Source organism: Bos mutus, chromosome 20 (genome assembly GCF_027580195.1).
Source record: "Bos mutus isolate GX-2022 chromosome 20, NWIPB_WYAK_1.1, whole genome shotgun sequence".
Classification (NCBI taxonomy): Eukaryota; Metazoa; Chordata; class Mammalia; order Artiodactyla; family Bovidae; genus Bos; species Bos mutus.
In genome coordinates this window covers 27893415-27911811 of record NC_091636.1, presented here as the reverse complement: position 1 = coordinate 27911811, position 18397 = coordinate 27893415, and the positions used below count along the sequence as shown (strand labels likewise).

The 18397-nt window shown below is 41.9% G+C and overlaps 1 protein-coding gene across 3 annotated transcripts in view; it reads left to right on the top strand.

Moving 5' to 3' along the window:
• CCDC125 (coiled-coil domain containing 125) overlaps positions 1 to 18397 on the top strand; it is a 32373-nt gene that overhangs the window by 5431 nt on the left and 8545 nt on the right. For all 3 annotated transcript variants that reach the window (XM_070357552.1, XM_070357553.1, XM_014476264.2), the window contains exons 2-8: positions 2672 to 3125; positions 7794 to 7852; positions 9745 to 9831; positions 10832 to 10909; positions 12349 to 12434; positions 14313 to 14395; positions 16567 to 16685. In XM_070357552.1, coding sequence (XP_070213653.1) covers positions 2816 to 3125; positions 7794 to 7852; positions 9745 to 9831; positions 10832 to 10909; positions 12349 to 12434; positions 14313 to 14395; positions 16567 to 16685 — 822 coding nt within the window. In that variant the 5' untranslated portion in view covers positions 2672 to 2815. The remainder of the gene's footprint in view (positions 1 to 2671; positions 3126 to 7793; positions 7853 to 9744; positions 9832 to 10831; positions 10910 to 12348; positions 12435 to 14312; positions 14396 to 16566; positions 16686 to 18397) is intronic.

Sequence of the window (18397 nt, the reverse complement as noted above, 5' to 3'; positions counted from 1 at the left end):
CCAGAAGGGAGCCTTGCCAAGGTGACTGTTCAGTTTTTTACCCCAGGCAAGTATTTCAGTTTTTTAATTTGTCTGTTTATTTATCTATCTATTTATCTGTCTTTTATTTATATATCTGTAGCTCCGATGGTAAAGAATCTGCCTACAATGCAAGAGACCCGGGTTCGATCCCTGGGTCAGGAAGATCCTCTGGAGAAGGGAATGGCAACCCGCTCCAGTATTCTTCCCTGGAGAATTCCATGGACAGAGGAGCCTGGCAGACTATAGTCCATGGGGTCACAAAGAGTCTGACACGACTGAGTGACTAACACTGCTAAGTCGCTTCAGTTGTGTCCGACTCTGTGCGACCCCATAGACGGCAGCCCACCAGGCTCCCCTGTCCCTGGGATTCTCCATGCAAGAACACTGGATGGGTTGCCATTTCCTTCTCCAATGCATGAAAGTGAAAAGTGAAAGTGAAGTCACTCAGTTGTGTCCGACTCTTCACGATTCCATGGACTGCAGCCCACCAGGCTCCTCCGTCCATGGGATTTTCCAGGCAAGAACACTGGAGTGGGTTGCCATTTCCTTCTCCAGTGCATGAAAGTGAAAAGTGAAAGTGAATTCACTCAGTTGTGTCTGACTCTTAGCGACCCCATGGACTATAGCCTACCAGGGTCCTCCATCCATGGGATTTTCCAGGCAAGAGTACTGGAGTGGGATGCCATCGCCTTCTCCGGTGACTAACACTACTATTTATGTATCTATTTATGTATTTTGATTGCGCCGTTCAGCATGCAGGATTTTAGTTTGCTGACCAGGATCGAACCCATGCCCCCTGCAGTGGAAGCATGGAGTCTTAACCACTGCATCTCCAGGGAAGTCCCTCGGTTTGTTTGTTTATTCCTTCCTTCCTTTATCCATTTATTTAAAAGTATGTGTTGAGCACAGATCATGTCTCTGATAACTGTTTAGGCATTGGGCTTGCAGTGTGATTCAGACAAAAGTCTCTACCCCGTGGAGCTTGCATTCCACTTGGCACCCTCAGGAGCAGGTTTGGGCTCCGGCAGAGGAAATGTTCAGGACACCCTGCTTTTTAAGAAGCATCACAGACAAGCCAGAGCCACCTTCTGCTTCCCTTTTGTTGTTGTTCAGTTGCTAAGTCATGTCCGACTCTTTGTGACCCCATGGACTGCGGCACACCAGGCTTCCCTGTCCTTCAATATCTCCCGGAGTTTGCTCAAACTCATGTCCATTGAGTCAATGATGCCATTCAACCATCTCATCCTCTGTCACCCCCTTCTTCTCCTGCCTTCAGTCTTTCCCAGCATTAGTGTCTTTTCCAATGAGTTGGCTCCTTGCATTAGGTGGCCAAAGTACTGGAGCTTCAGCTTCAGCATCAGTCCTTCCAATATTCAGGGTTGATTTCCTTTCAGATTGACTGGTTTGATGTCCTTGCTGTCCTTGGATTCTCAAGAGTCTTCTCTAATACCACAGTTCAGAAACATCCATTTTTAGGCACTCAGCCTTCTTTATGGTCCAACTCTTACATCCAGACATTACTACTGGAAAAACCATAGTCTTCCCTAGGCTCCCTTTTGTACTATTTTCCCCCTTCTGGTGGTGTGCTTTGAAAAATGAGTAAAATATGGAGGGGCATGCTAGAAGGTCATAAATGCCAAAGAGAAAAATCAGGCAGAGAAGGAGGGGAGAGAGGAGGAGTTGGCAAATTTAGGTGGGGTGCCAGGAAAGGCAGCAGTGAGAAGGAGACACTGTAGGAAAGATCCAAAGAGGCGAGGGACCAGCTGCGCATCCCCTGGGGAAAGAGTGTTCAGGGCATGGGGAACTCGAAGCTCTGGGGCAGGAATGCCTGGCTGGGTCCACACCACCAGGGAGGTCAGGGCAGCTGGCCCAGGGTGAGGGTACCAGGCAGAGATGAACCTGGGGCCCCTCACCATTGGAAGGGCTTTTTGACATGTACTCTGTGCTGAGAAACGGTGGAGGGTTTTGATCACAGATGTGACCTGGTTTGAGAAAAAAGAGAGGGAGGGATGATGTAGGGGCAGGAGAGGGAACCTTCTTCCCTCCCACCTGTCACTGACCCAGCAAAATGTCTCCTAATTGTGTCTGCACAGAAATAGACAATGAACCAAGCAGAGCTGTAGGAGAGAGTGTAAGAGTCCTAAGTATCTCAGGCAGATGAAGGATAAAGGACAGGGATAGGATGGTCTTAGTCATTGGGAACTGATTTTTCAGACACTTTTTGGATTATATATATATTTTGGCTGCACCTCACGGCTTGTTGGATCTTATTCCCCGACCAGGGAACTCCCAAGACTGCTGAATTTTGTACAGCTCTTAGGCTTGTGAAAACTGAATGCTTTCCTTTGGAAGCTCATTTGTCAAGACTGTTGTTTCCTTGGCAAAGCCTGATCTCTTCATCCTGATCAGTTATTACTGGAATCAGTAAAAGTCTGTCCTGTGTCCTCAGAAATATAGAGTCAGATTTTTCTTTTTCTTATTTAAAAAGTCTTGAAATGTTAAATAGCTTCAGTTGGGTTGCCAGGGGCATCTGTGTGCTTGTGCGTCGCTGGCTCTGCCAGCATGATGCAGAAAGGAACTTTTCTTCCCTGGCAAACCCAACTCTGATTATACTGATTGGATTTTAACTGCTGTTTTTTCTTAACTACAGGTAACTAGGTAAAGAAGGCTTCAGGGGACCTTCCCGACCCAGGGACAGAACCCGCATTTCCTGCACTGGCAGGCGGATTATTCTTGGATTATTCTTTACTGCTGAGCCAGCAGGGCAGCCCATTGTAAAGAAGGCACGTGACTGATGAGCAGAGTGGCGAGGCTGCCGAGTGAGGCGGAGGGGCAGGCCTGGGAAACAGAGGACGATGACACGGCAGAAGGCGACCTAGGGTATGGCCTTGGAAGAAGGCCTGGCGGCATTTGTGAAGTGCCAGTTTCACATTTATTTAAATCTAGAAAAAGATCAGATGGAAAGAATTCAAGTCCTCCCCTTTTTTCAAGAAATGGGGACAAAAGAAACAGTGCCGTTTTTCAGTATTCCAGACAGAAGAGCTTTCAAGATACATACCTGGAAGGGCCCCGAATTCCCTATCACAAGCAACAAAGTAGCACCGGTAAGGATGCCTACTGCCCTCCTCTTTTCTCCGTTATGAGTGCGATCAAGGCTGTCACCCTTCCAGTGCCTGAAGATGGGGCACCAAAACCATCATGGGTTTTAGAAATTTATCTTTATTCACCTCTAGAGATTGATTGGTGATGGTATAAAAGTAATTGATCTTTCTGTTTCCAAGTATTATACAAATTGTGAAGTAGTTATTCTGTGGCATTACATACAAGCTCCAGGAGTTGGTGATGGACAGGGAAGCCTGGCTTGCTGCAGTCCATGGGGTCACAAAGAGTTGGACACGACTGAGCGACTGGACTGACTACCTGACATATATGTTAGTAATATCGATAAGTGATTACTTACCTTACTTTTCTTGCGAAGTAGTGGTATATTTCATTTTTAAATTTTTTGGTCTTATTTGATAAACGTTTACTGGGTACCTATTAGGTGCCCACGACAGTACCAGGTTCTGGGAATAACATCAGTGAAGAAAATAGTCAAAGGCTCTAAGGTCATGGAGGTCACATTCATGGTAGAGGACACAGAAAATAAACCTGCAGATCAACTATATAACATTAGGCAGTAGTAAATGGAAAGACAGTAAGTGATTGGAGGGCAGAGGTGCTGCTGTTTCAAGCAGAGATCCAGGAGGGCCTCCCTGAGGAGGTGACATTTGAGCACTGCAGGCCCGGAGCTCATCTGGGGAAAGAGTGTTACAAGGCAGGACACAGGCTTCAGATTATTTTAGGGATATCATAAAATTCTCAAAATAAAATTAATCTTAATTTGTCATAACTATGGAATGAGGTTCCATAGTTCGTGACATTGTACAGGAGACAGGGATCAAGACCATCCCCATGGAAAAGAAATGCAAAAAAGCAAAATGGCTGTCTGGGGAGGCCTTACAAATAGCTGTGAAAAGAAGAGAAGCGAAAGCAAAGGAGAAAAGGAAAGATATAAACATCTGAATGCAGAGTTCCAAAGAATAGCAAGAAGACATAAGAAAGCCTTCTTCAGCGATCAATGCAAAGAAATAGAGGAAAACAACAGAATGGGAAAGACTAGGGATCTCTTCAAGAAAATCAGAGATACCAAAGGAACATTTCATGCAAAGATGGGCTCAATAAAGGACAGAAATGGTATGGACCTAACAGAAGCAGAAGATATTAAGAAGAGATGGCAAGAATACACAGAAGAACTGTACAAAAAAGAGCTTCATGACCCAGATAATCATGATGGTGTGATTACTGACCTAGAGCCAGACATCCTGGAATATGAAGTCAAGTGGGCCTTAGAAAACATCACTACGAACAAAGCTAGTGGAGGTGATGGAATTCCAGTTGAGCTATTCCAAATCCTGAAAGATGATGCTGTGAAAGTGCTGCACTCAATATGCCAGCAAATTTGGAAAACTCAGCAGTGGCCACAGGACTGGAAAAGGTCAGTTTTCCTTCCAATCCCAAAGAAAGGCAATGCCAAAGAATGCTCAAACTACTGCACAATTACACTCATCTCACACACTAGTAAAGTAATGCTCAAAATTCTCCAAGCCAGGCTTCAGCAATATGTGAACTGTGAACTTCCTGATGTTCAAGCTGGTTTTAGAAAAGGCAGAAGAACCAGAGATCAAATTGCCAACATCCGCTGAATCATGGAAAAAGCAACAGAGTTCCAGAAAAACATCTATTTCTGCTTTATTGACTATGCCAAAGCCTTTGACTGTGTGGATCACAATAAACTGTGGAAAATTCTGAAAGAGATGGGAATACCAGACCACCTGATCTGCCTCTTGAGAAATCTGTATGCAGGTCAGGACGCAACAGTTAGAACTGGACATGGAACAACAGACTGGTTCCAAATAGGAAAAGGAATTCGTCAAGGCTGTATATTGTCACCCTGTTTATTTAACTTATATGCAAAGTACATCATGAGAAATGCTGGACTGGAAGAAACACAAGCTGGAGTCAAGATTGCCGGGAGAAATATCAATAACCTCAGATACGCAGATGACACCACCCTTATGGCAGAAAGTGAAGAGGAACTCAAAAGGCTCTGGATGAAAGTGAAAGTGGAGAGTGAAAAAGCTGGCTTAAAGCTCAACATTCAGAAAACGAAGATCATGGCATCCGGTCCCATCACTTCATGGGAAATAGATGGGGAAACAGTGGAAACAGTGTCAGACTTTATTTTTCTGGGCTCCAAAATCACTGCAGATGGTGACTGCAGCCATGAAATTAAAAGACGCTTACTCCTTGGAAGGAAAGTTATGACCAACCTAGATAGCATATTCAAAAGCAGAGACATTACTTTGCCAACAAAGGTTTGTCCAGTCAAAGCTATGGTTTTTCCTGTGGTCATGTATGGATGTGAGAGTTGGACTGTGAAGAAGGCAGAGCGCCGAAGAATTGATGCTTTTGAACTGGGGTGTTGGAGAAGACTCTTGAGAGTCCCTTGGACTGCAAGGAGATCCAACCAGTCCATTCTGAAGGAGATCAGCCCTGGGATTTCTTTGGAAGGACTGATGCTAAAGCTGAAACTCCAGTACTTTGGCCACCTCATGCGAAGAGTTGACTCATTGGAAAAGACTCTGATGCTGGGAGGGATTGGGGGCAGGAGGAGAAGGGGACGCCAGAGGATGAGATGGCTGGATGGCATCACTGACTCGATGGACGTGAGTCTTAGTGAACTCCAGGAGTTGGTGATGGACAGGGAGGCCTGGCGTGCTGCGGTTCATGGGGTCGCAAGGGGTCAGACACAACTGAGCGACTGATCTGGTCTGATCTGAAACATAAATTCTGCTTGTACACTAAGGAGAGACTAACATTCAGAATCATCTTGTGATAGAATGTTAACATCCCTGAAGTGACTGGGAGCTGGTGGATGAGCCCCTGCCTGCACTGGGGCACAGCTCTGGTGTGGCTGGATCTTTTGTAATCCACTGTTGTAAAACTTCCCCTCCAAAGTGGAACAGCATGAAAATAATTTAAGAAACATGGTTTCAGATGTACAAATAACATGTTGCAGCTAGGGACTGATGTCTATCCTTCAGAATCCTTGAAATTGAGATTATTTACATATTTTTCTTCAAAGTCTTTATCATGCATAGAGGATGGATACTGTTTTGCAAGAAAGATGTTGAAAACTGAGCATTAGAAACTTTAGGAAACTACTGGGATATAAATAAGAAATAATAGTAATGGTGAAAGTGAAAGTGAAGTCCTTCAGTTGTGTCCGACTCTTTGCGACCCCGTGGACTGTAGCCTCCCAGGCTTCTTTGTCCGTGGGAGTTTCTCAGCAAGGGTACTGGAGTGGATTGCCATTTCCTTCTTCAGGGGATCTCCCCAACCCAGGAAAATAGCAATGGTATGAGCTCCTATTTTGGGAGTTTATGGACTTTTGTCTTTTCATCAGAGTTGACTTGATTCTAGGTAAGAATATGGTATTCGTTTCCTCTTGCTAATAGGCAGTTTCCAAATGATCAGAAATGTAATGGTTTAAAACAACACAAATTTTATTCTCTTACAGTTCTGTAGGTCAGAAGCCCAAAGTAGGTTTCACTGGGCTAACACCATAGTGTTAGCGTGACTGCCTTCTTTCTGGAAACTCCAGGGGAGAATCCTGTCCCTTGCCTTTTCCACCTTGTAGAGGCTGAGTCCCCTGGTCCATGGTCCCCTTCCTCTATCTTTGAAGCCTGCAGTCGCCGGTCGAGTCTTTCTCCCGCTGCATCATCACTCTAATTCTGACTCCCCTGCCTCCTCTTTTCATTTGTAAGGAGACTTGTGATTACATCTGGCCCAGCTGCCAGAATAATCCAGAATAATCTCCTGTCTCCAAGTTCTTAATCACATCTGCAAAAATCCCTTTTGCGAGGTATTCACAGCTCTGGGATTCAGATGTAGACGTTGTTGGGGGCCATTATTCTGCCACCACAAGTAGAATAGAATAGAACTTGTCACTGTCAGCCCAGAGGCGCTTTTGTCCTTCCTTGGAACCCTGAATTATCAGAGTAAAAACATGACTTAGGTTTTCCCTTGGATACTGTCATGTTCGTGAAAGTTCAGAATAGCAAAAAAAATTTGGAGAAATCTTTAATATACTTTCAAATATTCTAATTGTTTTGCTTCTTTTTACTTCCTGCCCTCTTGCTCTAATTTACCAGTTCAGTGTTTTTCTGTTGCCAGTGAGACTGCAATGAAAATGAAGTTCCTGGGAAACTCAGTTTAATGTCTCAATTGATCACATTAAGGAGAGAATAATTGAAGTTACTAGAGAGTTCTCGTCATTCCGCTTGGAAAGAAACTAAATTTAGGTTATTTCTTAGATATTTATATCATGATATTGAATAGGCTTAAGCCAAACACCAAAATTCATTTATTTCACTCACGAACATTCATGTTTTCTGATACTGTATGTGGTTACAGTAGTTAACCAATTCATTAACAACAGTTTTATTTAAGAGTCCTTTTTTTTAAAAAATCTTTTGATTCAAAAGTATGTGCTTTTCATTTGTGGAGTGTTTTAAGCTACCTGTTTTTATCATCAGTGTTTTATTACAATTATTTTCTCTTTTCAATTTAGGGAAAGCCTGTATTTGATATCTTGTAAACAAATGTCCTATATCTAACTAATTTAAGAAAATATTTAATAAATACTTAATTTTTTCTCCCTCTAATAGATTCTAATTCAGAGTTGTCAAATGTGGAATTAAGGCAACGTCTTCATGAAACTTTAGAGGTAGGTACTCAGGCCGATATACAAATTCGCATGTGAATGAAGACCACTGACATTTTGTTTAAGTGATACTAACATGGCATGGAATGCAGTTGTTGGCCTTCCAGACATTCTCGAGCCATGGTGGCAAGCTCCTAACTTCTAACTGACCTCCTTATCTCTCAAAAAGGCTGTTTATGTAAACATGCCTTCCTGTTCTCCTTTCCACCTTACTTCTCTAATCTCCTAGAGAAAATACTAGTCCCTCCCTTTCATCTGTCTTCCCAGAGTGTGTGGCTTGAAATAACCTGACTTAATTTAACCTCTTTCAAGTCAGAGGACCAGAAAGCGCCCAGGGGGTCTGTGGAGGTCATCCATCTTGCTTGGGAGTAGGAGTTTCAATGCGGGTGGCTGTCCTCTCAGGGACAGGAAAGCTGTCTTCAGGCGCATTTGTGAACTCTTCTGGTGAAAGCTGCTCTACTCGTTTCGTAGAGCTGCCTTGACACACTGGTGGCTTAAAAGAGCAGATTGATTCTCTTTCAGTTATGGAGGCTCAGTTTAGTTCAGTTACTCAGTCACGTCCAACTCTTTGCAACCCCATGAACCGCAGCACGCCAGGCCTCCCTGTCTATCACCAACTCCTAGAGTTCACCCAAACCCATGTCCATCGAGTCAGTGATGCCATCCAGCCATCTCATCCTCTGTTGTCCCCTTCTCCTCCTGCCCTCAATCTTTCCCAGCATCAGAGTCTTTTCCAATGAGCCAGCTCTTCGCATCAGGTGGCCAAACTACTGGAGTTTCAGCTTCAACATCAGTCCTTCCAATGAACACCCAGGACTGATTTCCGTTAGGATTGACTGGTTGGATCTCCTTGCAGTCCAAGGGACTCTCAAGAGTCTTCTCCAACACCACAGTTCAAAAGCATCAATTCTTCGGTGCTCAGCCTTCTTCACAGTCCAACTCTCACATCCATACATGACCACAGGAAAAACCATAGCCTTGACTAGACGGACCCTTGTTGGCAAAGTAATGTCTCTGCTTTTGAGTATGCTATCTAGGTTGGACATAACTTTCCTTCCAAGGAGTAAGCGTCTTTTAATTTCAGAGGCCTGAAATCAGGGTGTGGGTGGACCATGTACCCTCTGAAGGGTCTAGAGGGACCTTTACAACCTTCCTAGCTTCTGGTGGTTGCCACCAACAGTCTCAGACTTGTAGCCGCATCACACCAGTCACTGGATTGAGGCCTACCCTAATCCAGTATGACTTCAATTACATCTGCAAAGACCTTATTTCCAAATAAGGTCGAATTTATGGTACCAGGGGTTAAAGCTTGAACATATCTTTTGGGATAGAGAGCACAGTCTCAGCCATAATATTAATAGCTCATGGAGCTGTATGGATGAGCATGTGCTTAATTTACATGGTCTAAAGATTTTTCTCCAAATTATTAACTGTGGAGCCTAGGGAATTCCCTGGTGGTTCAGTGGTTAGGACTCTGCACTCTCACTGCCAGCAGCTCAGGTTCAATCCCTGGTTGGGGAATTAACTACAATCCCACAAGCCTCACATGTGGCCAAAAAGCAGAAGCAAATACACACACAAACACACACAATCCCACAAGCCTCATGTGTGGCCAAAAAGCGGAAGCAAACACACACATACACACACAAACTGTGTGGCCTACATAGGTAAAAGCAAAAGATTTGGGCTTTTAGCCATAACTGATACCTGATAGTAATGATCTCAGTTTTAGCCTCTCTAGTCCCCTTATATAGCCTGGAGGAATTTCCAACCTCATTTTGTAAGGTCAGAGTGCTTTGAGTCAAAGTGAATGTTGAGCTTAAATGTAAACTAAGTTGATCATTAGGGGTTGCATATATTACAGATAGGAAGACTGACTATATTTTTCTCCTCAGGAGGTAGAAATTTTAAAAACTGAACTTGAGGCATCTCAAAGACAACTTGAAGGTAAAGAGGAAGCATTGAAAATTCTTCAAAGCATGGTAAGAAGTTATTTTCAAACTTTCATCAGGTACACATTCCAGTGATAAGTAGTATGATTTTTAGCTTTTGTTTTTCATTTATCTTTATTTTTATATTTTTGGCTGTATTGCACAGCTTGCAGGATCTCAGTTCCCCAAGCAGGGACTGAACCCTGGGCCATGGCAGTGGAAGTGCTGAATCCTAACCAGTAGATCACCAAGGAACTCCCTGGTTTTAGCTTTTAAAATAAATGCATCAATTCTTAATACAGTTGTTTTTTTTTTAGCTACAGATTTTAAAAACAGCTTTATTAACATAAAACTTATGTGTCATAAATTTCACTTGTTTTAAGCATACAATTTACTTTTACTAAATTTAGACCTGTGAAACCATCATCACAACCTAATTTATACTATTTCCATCACCTGCCAAAAGGAACCTCTTAGCCATTAGCAGTTACTCCTATTCCTATCCCCCCAAAAGCAGTATCTGCTGTTTTACAGCTTTGCCTTTTCTGTTTCATAAATAGAATCATACAATATGTGTCTAGATTCTTGTGCCTCTGGATTCTTTTAGTTTGCATATTTTTAAGGTTCATGGATGTTGTAGTATGTGTCAGTGCTTGCCTCCTTTTTTATTACCAAATAATAAAATGTGGTATAGATATACCACATTTTGCTTACCCATTCACCAGTTGATAGGCATTTATGTGGTTTATATTAATACATTTTGGCTGTTATAAATCATACTGCTGTGAATGTTCATGGATTCGTTTTTGTGTGGGAAATCCATCCATTCATTCATTCATTCTCACATTCATTGGGAAAGAAATGAACCAAGATCTTCTGATTTTGAACTATCAAACTCTATACGAAAGGTGGTCTCTGTGGGAATTCTCATCTCAAGGCAGTTTTCTGCTGTCTTAAAATAAAAATATGAAGAATAAAGATGTGAACTTCACCTTGTATATAAGGGTGGTCATATATTTAATTTATACTGATATGTCTTTATTTTTTGTAGGCAATATTTGGCAAAGCCACAAGTCACACCCAGGCAGTGCTTCAAAAAACTGTGGAACACAAGAGATCCTTGGAGAAGGTATTTGATCACTTGTAGCATCAGTTCAGTTCAGTCGCTCAGTCATGTCCGACTCTTTGCGACCCCATGAATCGCAGCACGCCAGGCCTCCCTGTCCATCACCAACTCCCGGAGTTCACTCAAACTCACGTCCATCGAGTCGGTGATGCCATCCAGCCATCTCATCCTCTGCCGTCCCCTTCTCCTCCTGCCCCTAATCCCTCCCAGCATCAGAGTCTTTTCCAATGAGTCAACTCTTCGCATGAGGTGGCCAAAGTATTGGAGTTTCAGCTTTAGCATCATTCCTTCCAAAGAAATCCCGGGGCTGATCTCCTTCAGAATGGACTGGTTGGATCTCCTTGCAGAGAGTCTTCTCCAACACCACAATTCAAAAGCATCAATTCTTCGGTGCTCAACTTTCTTCACAGTCCAACTCTCACATCCATGAATGACCACTGGAAAAACCATAGCCTTGACTAGACAGACCTTTGTTGGCAATGGACTTGTTCAATTCAATAATCTTTCCAATAGAATTTCCTTAAAAATCCCCATACCAATGGTTATGTCATTTGTGCCTACCTTCTACCAGATGTGCTTCAGCTTCATATCGTCCCTTCCCTTTTGGATCTTATAATCCAAAACAGATTGTCACATGGGCTAACCCTGCCAAACTGACACTTCTATTTCTCTTCTTTTTCTATTTTTCTTCCTCTACTTGCCCTGCAGTGCTTGCCTCTTTCTATTTCATCTTCACTAAAAGGGTAATTAGGCAGCAGCATTGGAAGCAGCTTGAGATTATCATACTAAGTGAGGTAAGTCAGAGGGAGGAAGACGAATACCAGATGCTATCACTTCTATGTGGAATCTAAAATATGACACGAGTGAACCTATCTACAAAACAGAAAGAGACTCACAGACACAGAGAGCAGGCTTGTAGTTGCCAAGGGGTCAGGGGTTCGAGAAGGACAGACTGGGAGTTTGGGCCTAGCAGGTGTAAACTGTTATACACAGAATGAACAGCAAGGTCTGACTGTATAGCACAGGGAACTCACTGTCCTGTGATAAACCATCATGGTTAGGAATCACTCTTAAGTGGTCACATTCCTGTGTCCGTTTCTCTCTCCCTTGATGGGAGTGTCCTGGGCTCAGACTTCCATGAGTGTATTTTGGGGTCTGCATGGATTGGAGGTGATGAAAAATCTAGGCTCAAGCCAGCAGAATTTGAAGCTAGACAATTTGAAATTTTTCTAATGATAAGTAACCTTCAGTAAAGCTTTTTGAGTGCTAAAGAGGCATGTTATATGTGTTTACAAATGTCACAGACTTTTTGAGCAATAATTAGTGTTTTCTCTTTAGCCTAGTTCTGTGAAATGACTAAATGATTTATTTCAGTTATTTGTTAAGTCATAGAATGATTTAATTGTAGTAATTTTCCTTGAAAGTGCTATTTTTTTCTGTAGGAAATAAATGCCTTGCAGTGGGAAATACAATTTGATCAGAATAGATTTAAAAATATAGAGGAATCTTGGATCCAAAAATATGACAGGTTTGTATATTATTATTCCATAATTTTTCTTTGGAAAATTTTAAACTGTGTATAATTTAAGTGTAGCTTAGGCTTTCTTCTTCTTTAACCTAATTGTAAACATAAAATTCAGGGAATTCCCTTGGCAGTCTGGTGGTTAGGACCCAGTGTTTTCATTGCTGGGGCCTCAGGTTCAATCCCTGCCCAGGGGACTAAGATCCTGCAAGCTGTGTGGTGTGGCCAAAATAAAAAATGAAATTCATGTTGCTTATCTACTTACCAGTTCCATATTTTACTGTTACTGTTTTCTTTTTTAAAAAATACAGTATAAATTGTGTATTAAAATACTGTTTAAGAATTGTGTTTCTGAAGTTATTTTAGCATTGGCACTGTTTTTTACAGTCTTCTGAACAACTTTTTTATCAGCGTGAATTTATTTAATAACTTTATAGCATATTTACAAGGTCAGTCATTGAGAAATTGATACCTGGGGTTATAGATGGCTTTAGTACCTAATTTTTTAACTTATTACTTCTTACTTGGAGATAATTGAAGACTTACAGAAAAGTTGTAAGAATAGTACAAATAATTCCTATATATCTTTCACCAAGATGCTCCAAATTTTAACTCTTTACCACATTTACTTTATCATTCTTTTTACCTTTCTTTTTCTCTCTTTGTAGTTAAATACATAAATATAAATAGAGGTAATATTTTTCTGCTTTGTTCAAGCGCTATAGACACTGCTTGAAAAAGTGATTTCACGTTTTATTAATTTGTTAGGTAATTCATGGAAAGAGGATGCCTTAGGTTTACATATTTTTAGATGCAACCAACATACTACATTAGTTCAGGTGTACAACACAATGCACTCAGCACCTGTTCACGTTGCAGAAGGTTCACCACAGTAAGTCTAGTCAATATCCGTCACCATGCATGGTTACAGAATATTTTTTCTTGTGATGTGAACCACATTTCACTTTTTAATTGAGAAACTTGAGCTTCATGACCACTGTTCTAATGATATGAGGCCTATGGCCTATAGCATTTGGGATAAATGATATTATATCCCAAGCACAGGATGTAATATTCCCTAGGCATATCACAACATGTCTTGATAGGTATTTTATTTAAAGTTACAAATTAGACCAGATGATCTGGCTACTGTTTTTAATTACAAAAGCAATTTTTTTTAAGCCTCTGGTGTTGGGCAATTTAAGAACTCCTGTAAGTAATTCCAACTTTCATTCAATAGATAAAACTCCCTATATTTCTTTTTCTTAAATTAAGGTATTACTGACATATAAATAACATTGTATTAATTTCAGGTGTACAAGATAATGATTCAGTATTTGCATATGTTGCAAAATGATCATTACAATAAATCTAGTTAATATTCATTGTCATACATCATTACATTTTTTTCTTATGTTGAGAACTTTTAAGATCTACTTTCTTAGCAACTTTCAAATACTGCACAGTAATTGTTGGCTATAGTCTCCACACTGTGTATTACAGCCCCAGGACTTATTTATTTTTAACTGAAAGTTGGTACCTCCTATGTAGCTTTTTATGTAAATTTTGGAAGGTGTCCTAAGCATGTAGTTGGTGTTCAAATAGTTATTAAGTTGATTGAAACTTTAGTAAAGATATATGAGTGTTCAAGATAGATGCCTTACAGTTATTTCTGGTTCTGATTTTCTCAGCTAAATATACAGAAGTGTTAAGAGTAAGTACAGAATCTTACCACATACCTTTAAATTTTTGTTACACATATAAATTCTAGACAATTTTGAAGTAAGAAAAACTATATTTGGGTTTTAATGTTCTAACTATGGGATTAAATATTCAACTACAAAATGTTAATGTTTTAATGATTTGGAGGGTACTCTTTTCCAGGCTAAACTGTGAAAATGCAGTCCTCAAAGAAACTTTGAAACTAAAAACAGAAGAAATTAAAATGCTCAAGTCTGAAAATGCAAGTAAGTAGAATGGTATTTTGATAATTTTTTAAAAATATTATGTTAAAAGACCAGTTTTGTCCTATGTTAAGAATATTGTGAAGTAATATATTTTAAGAATGAAAGAAGAAATGCATCAATTAGTTTTTTTCTTTTTTAAAAAATATATTTTTGGCTGCACGGGGTCTTTGCTACACTAGGGCTTTCTCTAGCTGCATTGAGCAGGGGCTACTCTGTTGCGGTGCAAGGCTCCGCATTGCAGTGGCTTCTCCTGTTGCAGAGCACGGGCTCTAGGCACAAGGGTTCGGCAGTTGTGGCGCCCGGGCTTAGCTGTCCCACGGCATGTGGGATCTTAATTCCCTGACCAGGGATCAAACCTGAGTTCTTGGCACTGAGAGCCTGGAGTCCTAACCACTTGACCGCCAGGGAATTCCCAGCAGAAGCTATTTTTTAAAGTGGTGGCTTGAAAGGGATGAGTGCTCAACTGGGCCACGGGCCCAAGAGCAGCACTTTCCACAGTGTAGTAAGTAAAGTGTGGCGATGCCTGGGTGAGAACTGCAGGCACAGACATGCTTCTCCACACCAGTGATCTGAGCAGATAGTGATTTCCCTCTTGTTGGGTTCATGCCAGGACAGAAACTGCTAACCACTAGCCCTGCCCTTCCTCCCCATCCTTCTACCCTGCAAGAAGAGAGGAAAAGTTACTCTGTTTTCTGCTCTGCAGTAAATACCAGGACCCCTCTTGTTCTAAGTATTTGGGTTGAGAGCCTCTTATGAAAACTCTTAACTAAAACAAAAGTCTGATAGCATTTAGAGAGCTGGTACGGTACATTAATTTAATACAGACAGTACATTAATGTAGCATATGCGATTTCATTGTCTGATTGTCTCACAGTGTGGATACTGTATATCTCTTTTTGAAAATCCTACAAATTTTTTTTGAGCAAATGACGACCAGACTTCAGTTGCAGTTAAGATCCTTCCACATTAAAAATAACATTTTGGCCTTCGCTGGTGGCTCAGTGGTAAAGAATCTGCCTGCCAATGCAGGAGACGTGGGTTCAGTCTCTGGCCTGGGAATGATCCTACATACCTTGGAGCAGCTAAGCCAGTGCACCAAGCTCCTGAGCCTGTGCTCTCAAGCCTGGGAGCTGCAACTACTGAAGCCCATGTGCCCTGGAGCCCGTGCTCCGGAGCAAGAGAAGCTACCACAGTGAGAAGCCTGTGTACCAAAACTAGAGAACAGTCCTCGCTTGCCGCAACTAGAGGAAAGCCCACACAGCAGCAAAGACCCAGCCTGGCCGAAAATAAATACAATTATTTTTTTTAATTAACATTTTTATCTAGTGTTGCACGTCCGTCTAGTCAAGGGTATGGTTTTTCCAGTGGTCATGTATGGATGTGAGGGTTGGACTGTGAAGAAGCTGAGTGCCAAAGAATTGATGCTTTTGAACTGTGGTGTTGGAGAAGACTCTTGAGAGTCCCTTGGACTGCAAGGAGATCCAACCAGTCCACCCTAAAGGAGATCAGTCCTGGGTGTTGATTGGAAGGACTGATGCTAAAGCTGAAACTCCAGTACCTTGGCCACCTCATGTGAAGAGTTGACTCATTGGAAAAGACTGATGCTAGGAACAATTAGGGGCAGGAGGAGAAGGGGACGACAGAGGATGAGATGGCTGGATGGCATCACTGACTCGATGGACATGGGTTTGGGTGAACTCCGGGAGTTGGTGATGGACAGGGAGGCCTGGAGTGCGCAGTTCATGGGGTCGCAGAGTTGGACACGACTGAGCAACTGAACTGAACACGTGTATTTACATGACTCAGTGGTAAAGAATGTGCCTGCCGATGCAGGAGACTGGAGTTCAGTCCCTGGCTTGGGAAGATCCCCTGGAGGAGGAAATCACAACCTACTCCAGCATGGGAAATCCTGTGGAGAGAGGAGCCTGGCGGGCTACAGTCCATGAGGTCGCAAAGAGTCGAACATGACTAAGTACGCATGCACATGTGTATTAATACCTGCTTAATACCCACTATTCTTTCAGGTAGATTTTCTGGCTGGAGGCAGATTTTGTGGGTAACTGTATATCCCTTGCTTAGAGGAAATAAGTATATGATGCTAGTTTAGGTGGATTAGGTGAAGCTCGAGTTGGACCTCGTGACTAACACTTTCTTACATGGCCCTTCCCCAGTTTTGAATCAACAGTATTTGGAGGTACTCGCCATGCTTGATATTAAACAGCAGCAGCAGATGGCTCAGGAAGACACCTGCCAGGATAGAAGTGGCTTTTCAGAGGTTTCAGGCCTTGAGGTAGGTAAGCAGTTATGAAAATTTAGCAGAAGGGAATTTTTCACTTGTGTTCTGTTTCTGTGATCGCCATCACCTCCATGTCTACAACAGCAGCGTGCTTAGCACCTTGAGACTGAGGGTGAGAGGCCTGTGTCCCCTCTTCAACCTTGCAGGTACTGTACCCTTTGGGCATTAGGGGATGAGCTTGCTGCTTCCTGCTCCTTTTATTTCCTTTGTCTAGCTTCAGGAGAAACTAGTTAGTAGTATCTCTCCGGGTAGAGGCTTACCATGGCAGAGTACTTTCCCACACATTTTAAAATCTGATCTTTGTAATGGTCTTGTGAAGCCTGCAAAGCAGGTATCAGCCCCATTTTACAGAGGAAACTCAGGCTCAGTTTCATTTACCTCCCTGAAGTGACGCAGTCAGTCTGGGGTTGAGCCAGGTTCAGGATAAAGATCTGCTGATGCCTTGCTGTTTGCTTGCTGAGGTGTGAAATGTCTTACAAGGTAGAAGTTTGGCTGATAAGATAAAAAGGGTCCTGGGGACTCATGAGAAATAAACATCAGTGAGAGGGAGTAGCCATTCACTTATTATAGAACTTCAAATAAAGTAACTACTACTCATAATAGCAAATACATAGTCCTTAGTAAGCACCAGATACTGTTCTGGGTGCTTTGCATAGATTTATACATTTAATTCTCACAACTACTAAATAAGGTGAGTACTATTAAATCCTTATTTTACAAATGAGGTTAACAGAAGCACAGAAGGGTTCAGTAATTTGCTCACAGTCACAGAGCTGGTAAGTGGTGGAACTGGGATTTACACCCAGGTAGAGTTTAGAGTCTGTGCTTTTGATCACCATGCTCTACTGCCTGGGTGGAAAACTAGTGTATTGGCAGAAAAAAAAAAAGAAACATACAAGAAACTGAACTGAGAGAGAGTTCAGAATAAGTGTGCTTTATTATAATCCTGAGTAGGCTATCATAAGTAACCTTATAACAGGCAGGAACAAGGGCCCTGAGGCAGCTGATGGAGGGGCACTGAGGTAAGGGCAGAGAACTGGGACTGAGAGGTCCTTGCAGAAAACTTGCGATCTGAAACTGGTTGCTGGCAACTTTTGCAGGAACAATATGAGTGGTTGGAGGTTGAAAAGGGAAGAGGGAAGATACCAATCAGCCATATAACCACTCAAGTCAGCCGAAAGCTATGTACTTCAGTTATCTTCCATGCGAGAAGGAATTTTCTGAAATAGCCTTCACCCTAAGAGAGACAGTGGACTCTTCTCTAAACAGTCTGTAAAATAAGATTCTATTTTAAGCCAGTCCATTCATATAAAATTGACAGCAGCAGGAAGCTTCGACAATAATTTGTAGTAAGTTTCACATGAAACTTTAAAAGATATGGCCCAATATCTTACATAGACTGTCCCCATTAAATTGGAGTATGTTGGGGAAGCAACTTGGGGTTAGTTGTCAAAATGAGTTTTAAGAAAAAGTACAACAGTTCTTACTTTTCTTCTAAGTGACCCAGATGGACTAGTTTCTTCATTGTGATCCAAAGACAGGTTTTGAGGAATCCGGGCCTTATGCAATTCCAGAACATTGGGTGAGCCAGGAAGTATTTAAAAATGTATTACATGATCACAGGGCGTCTTTTTTAGGAGTGGCAGGATGATCGTATTCCTCATCAGTGTTAAAAACTACCATTTGCGGGACCTGACAGTAATCAA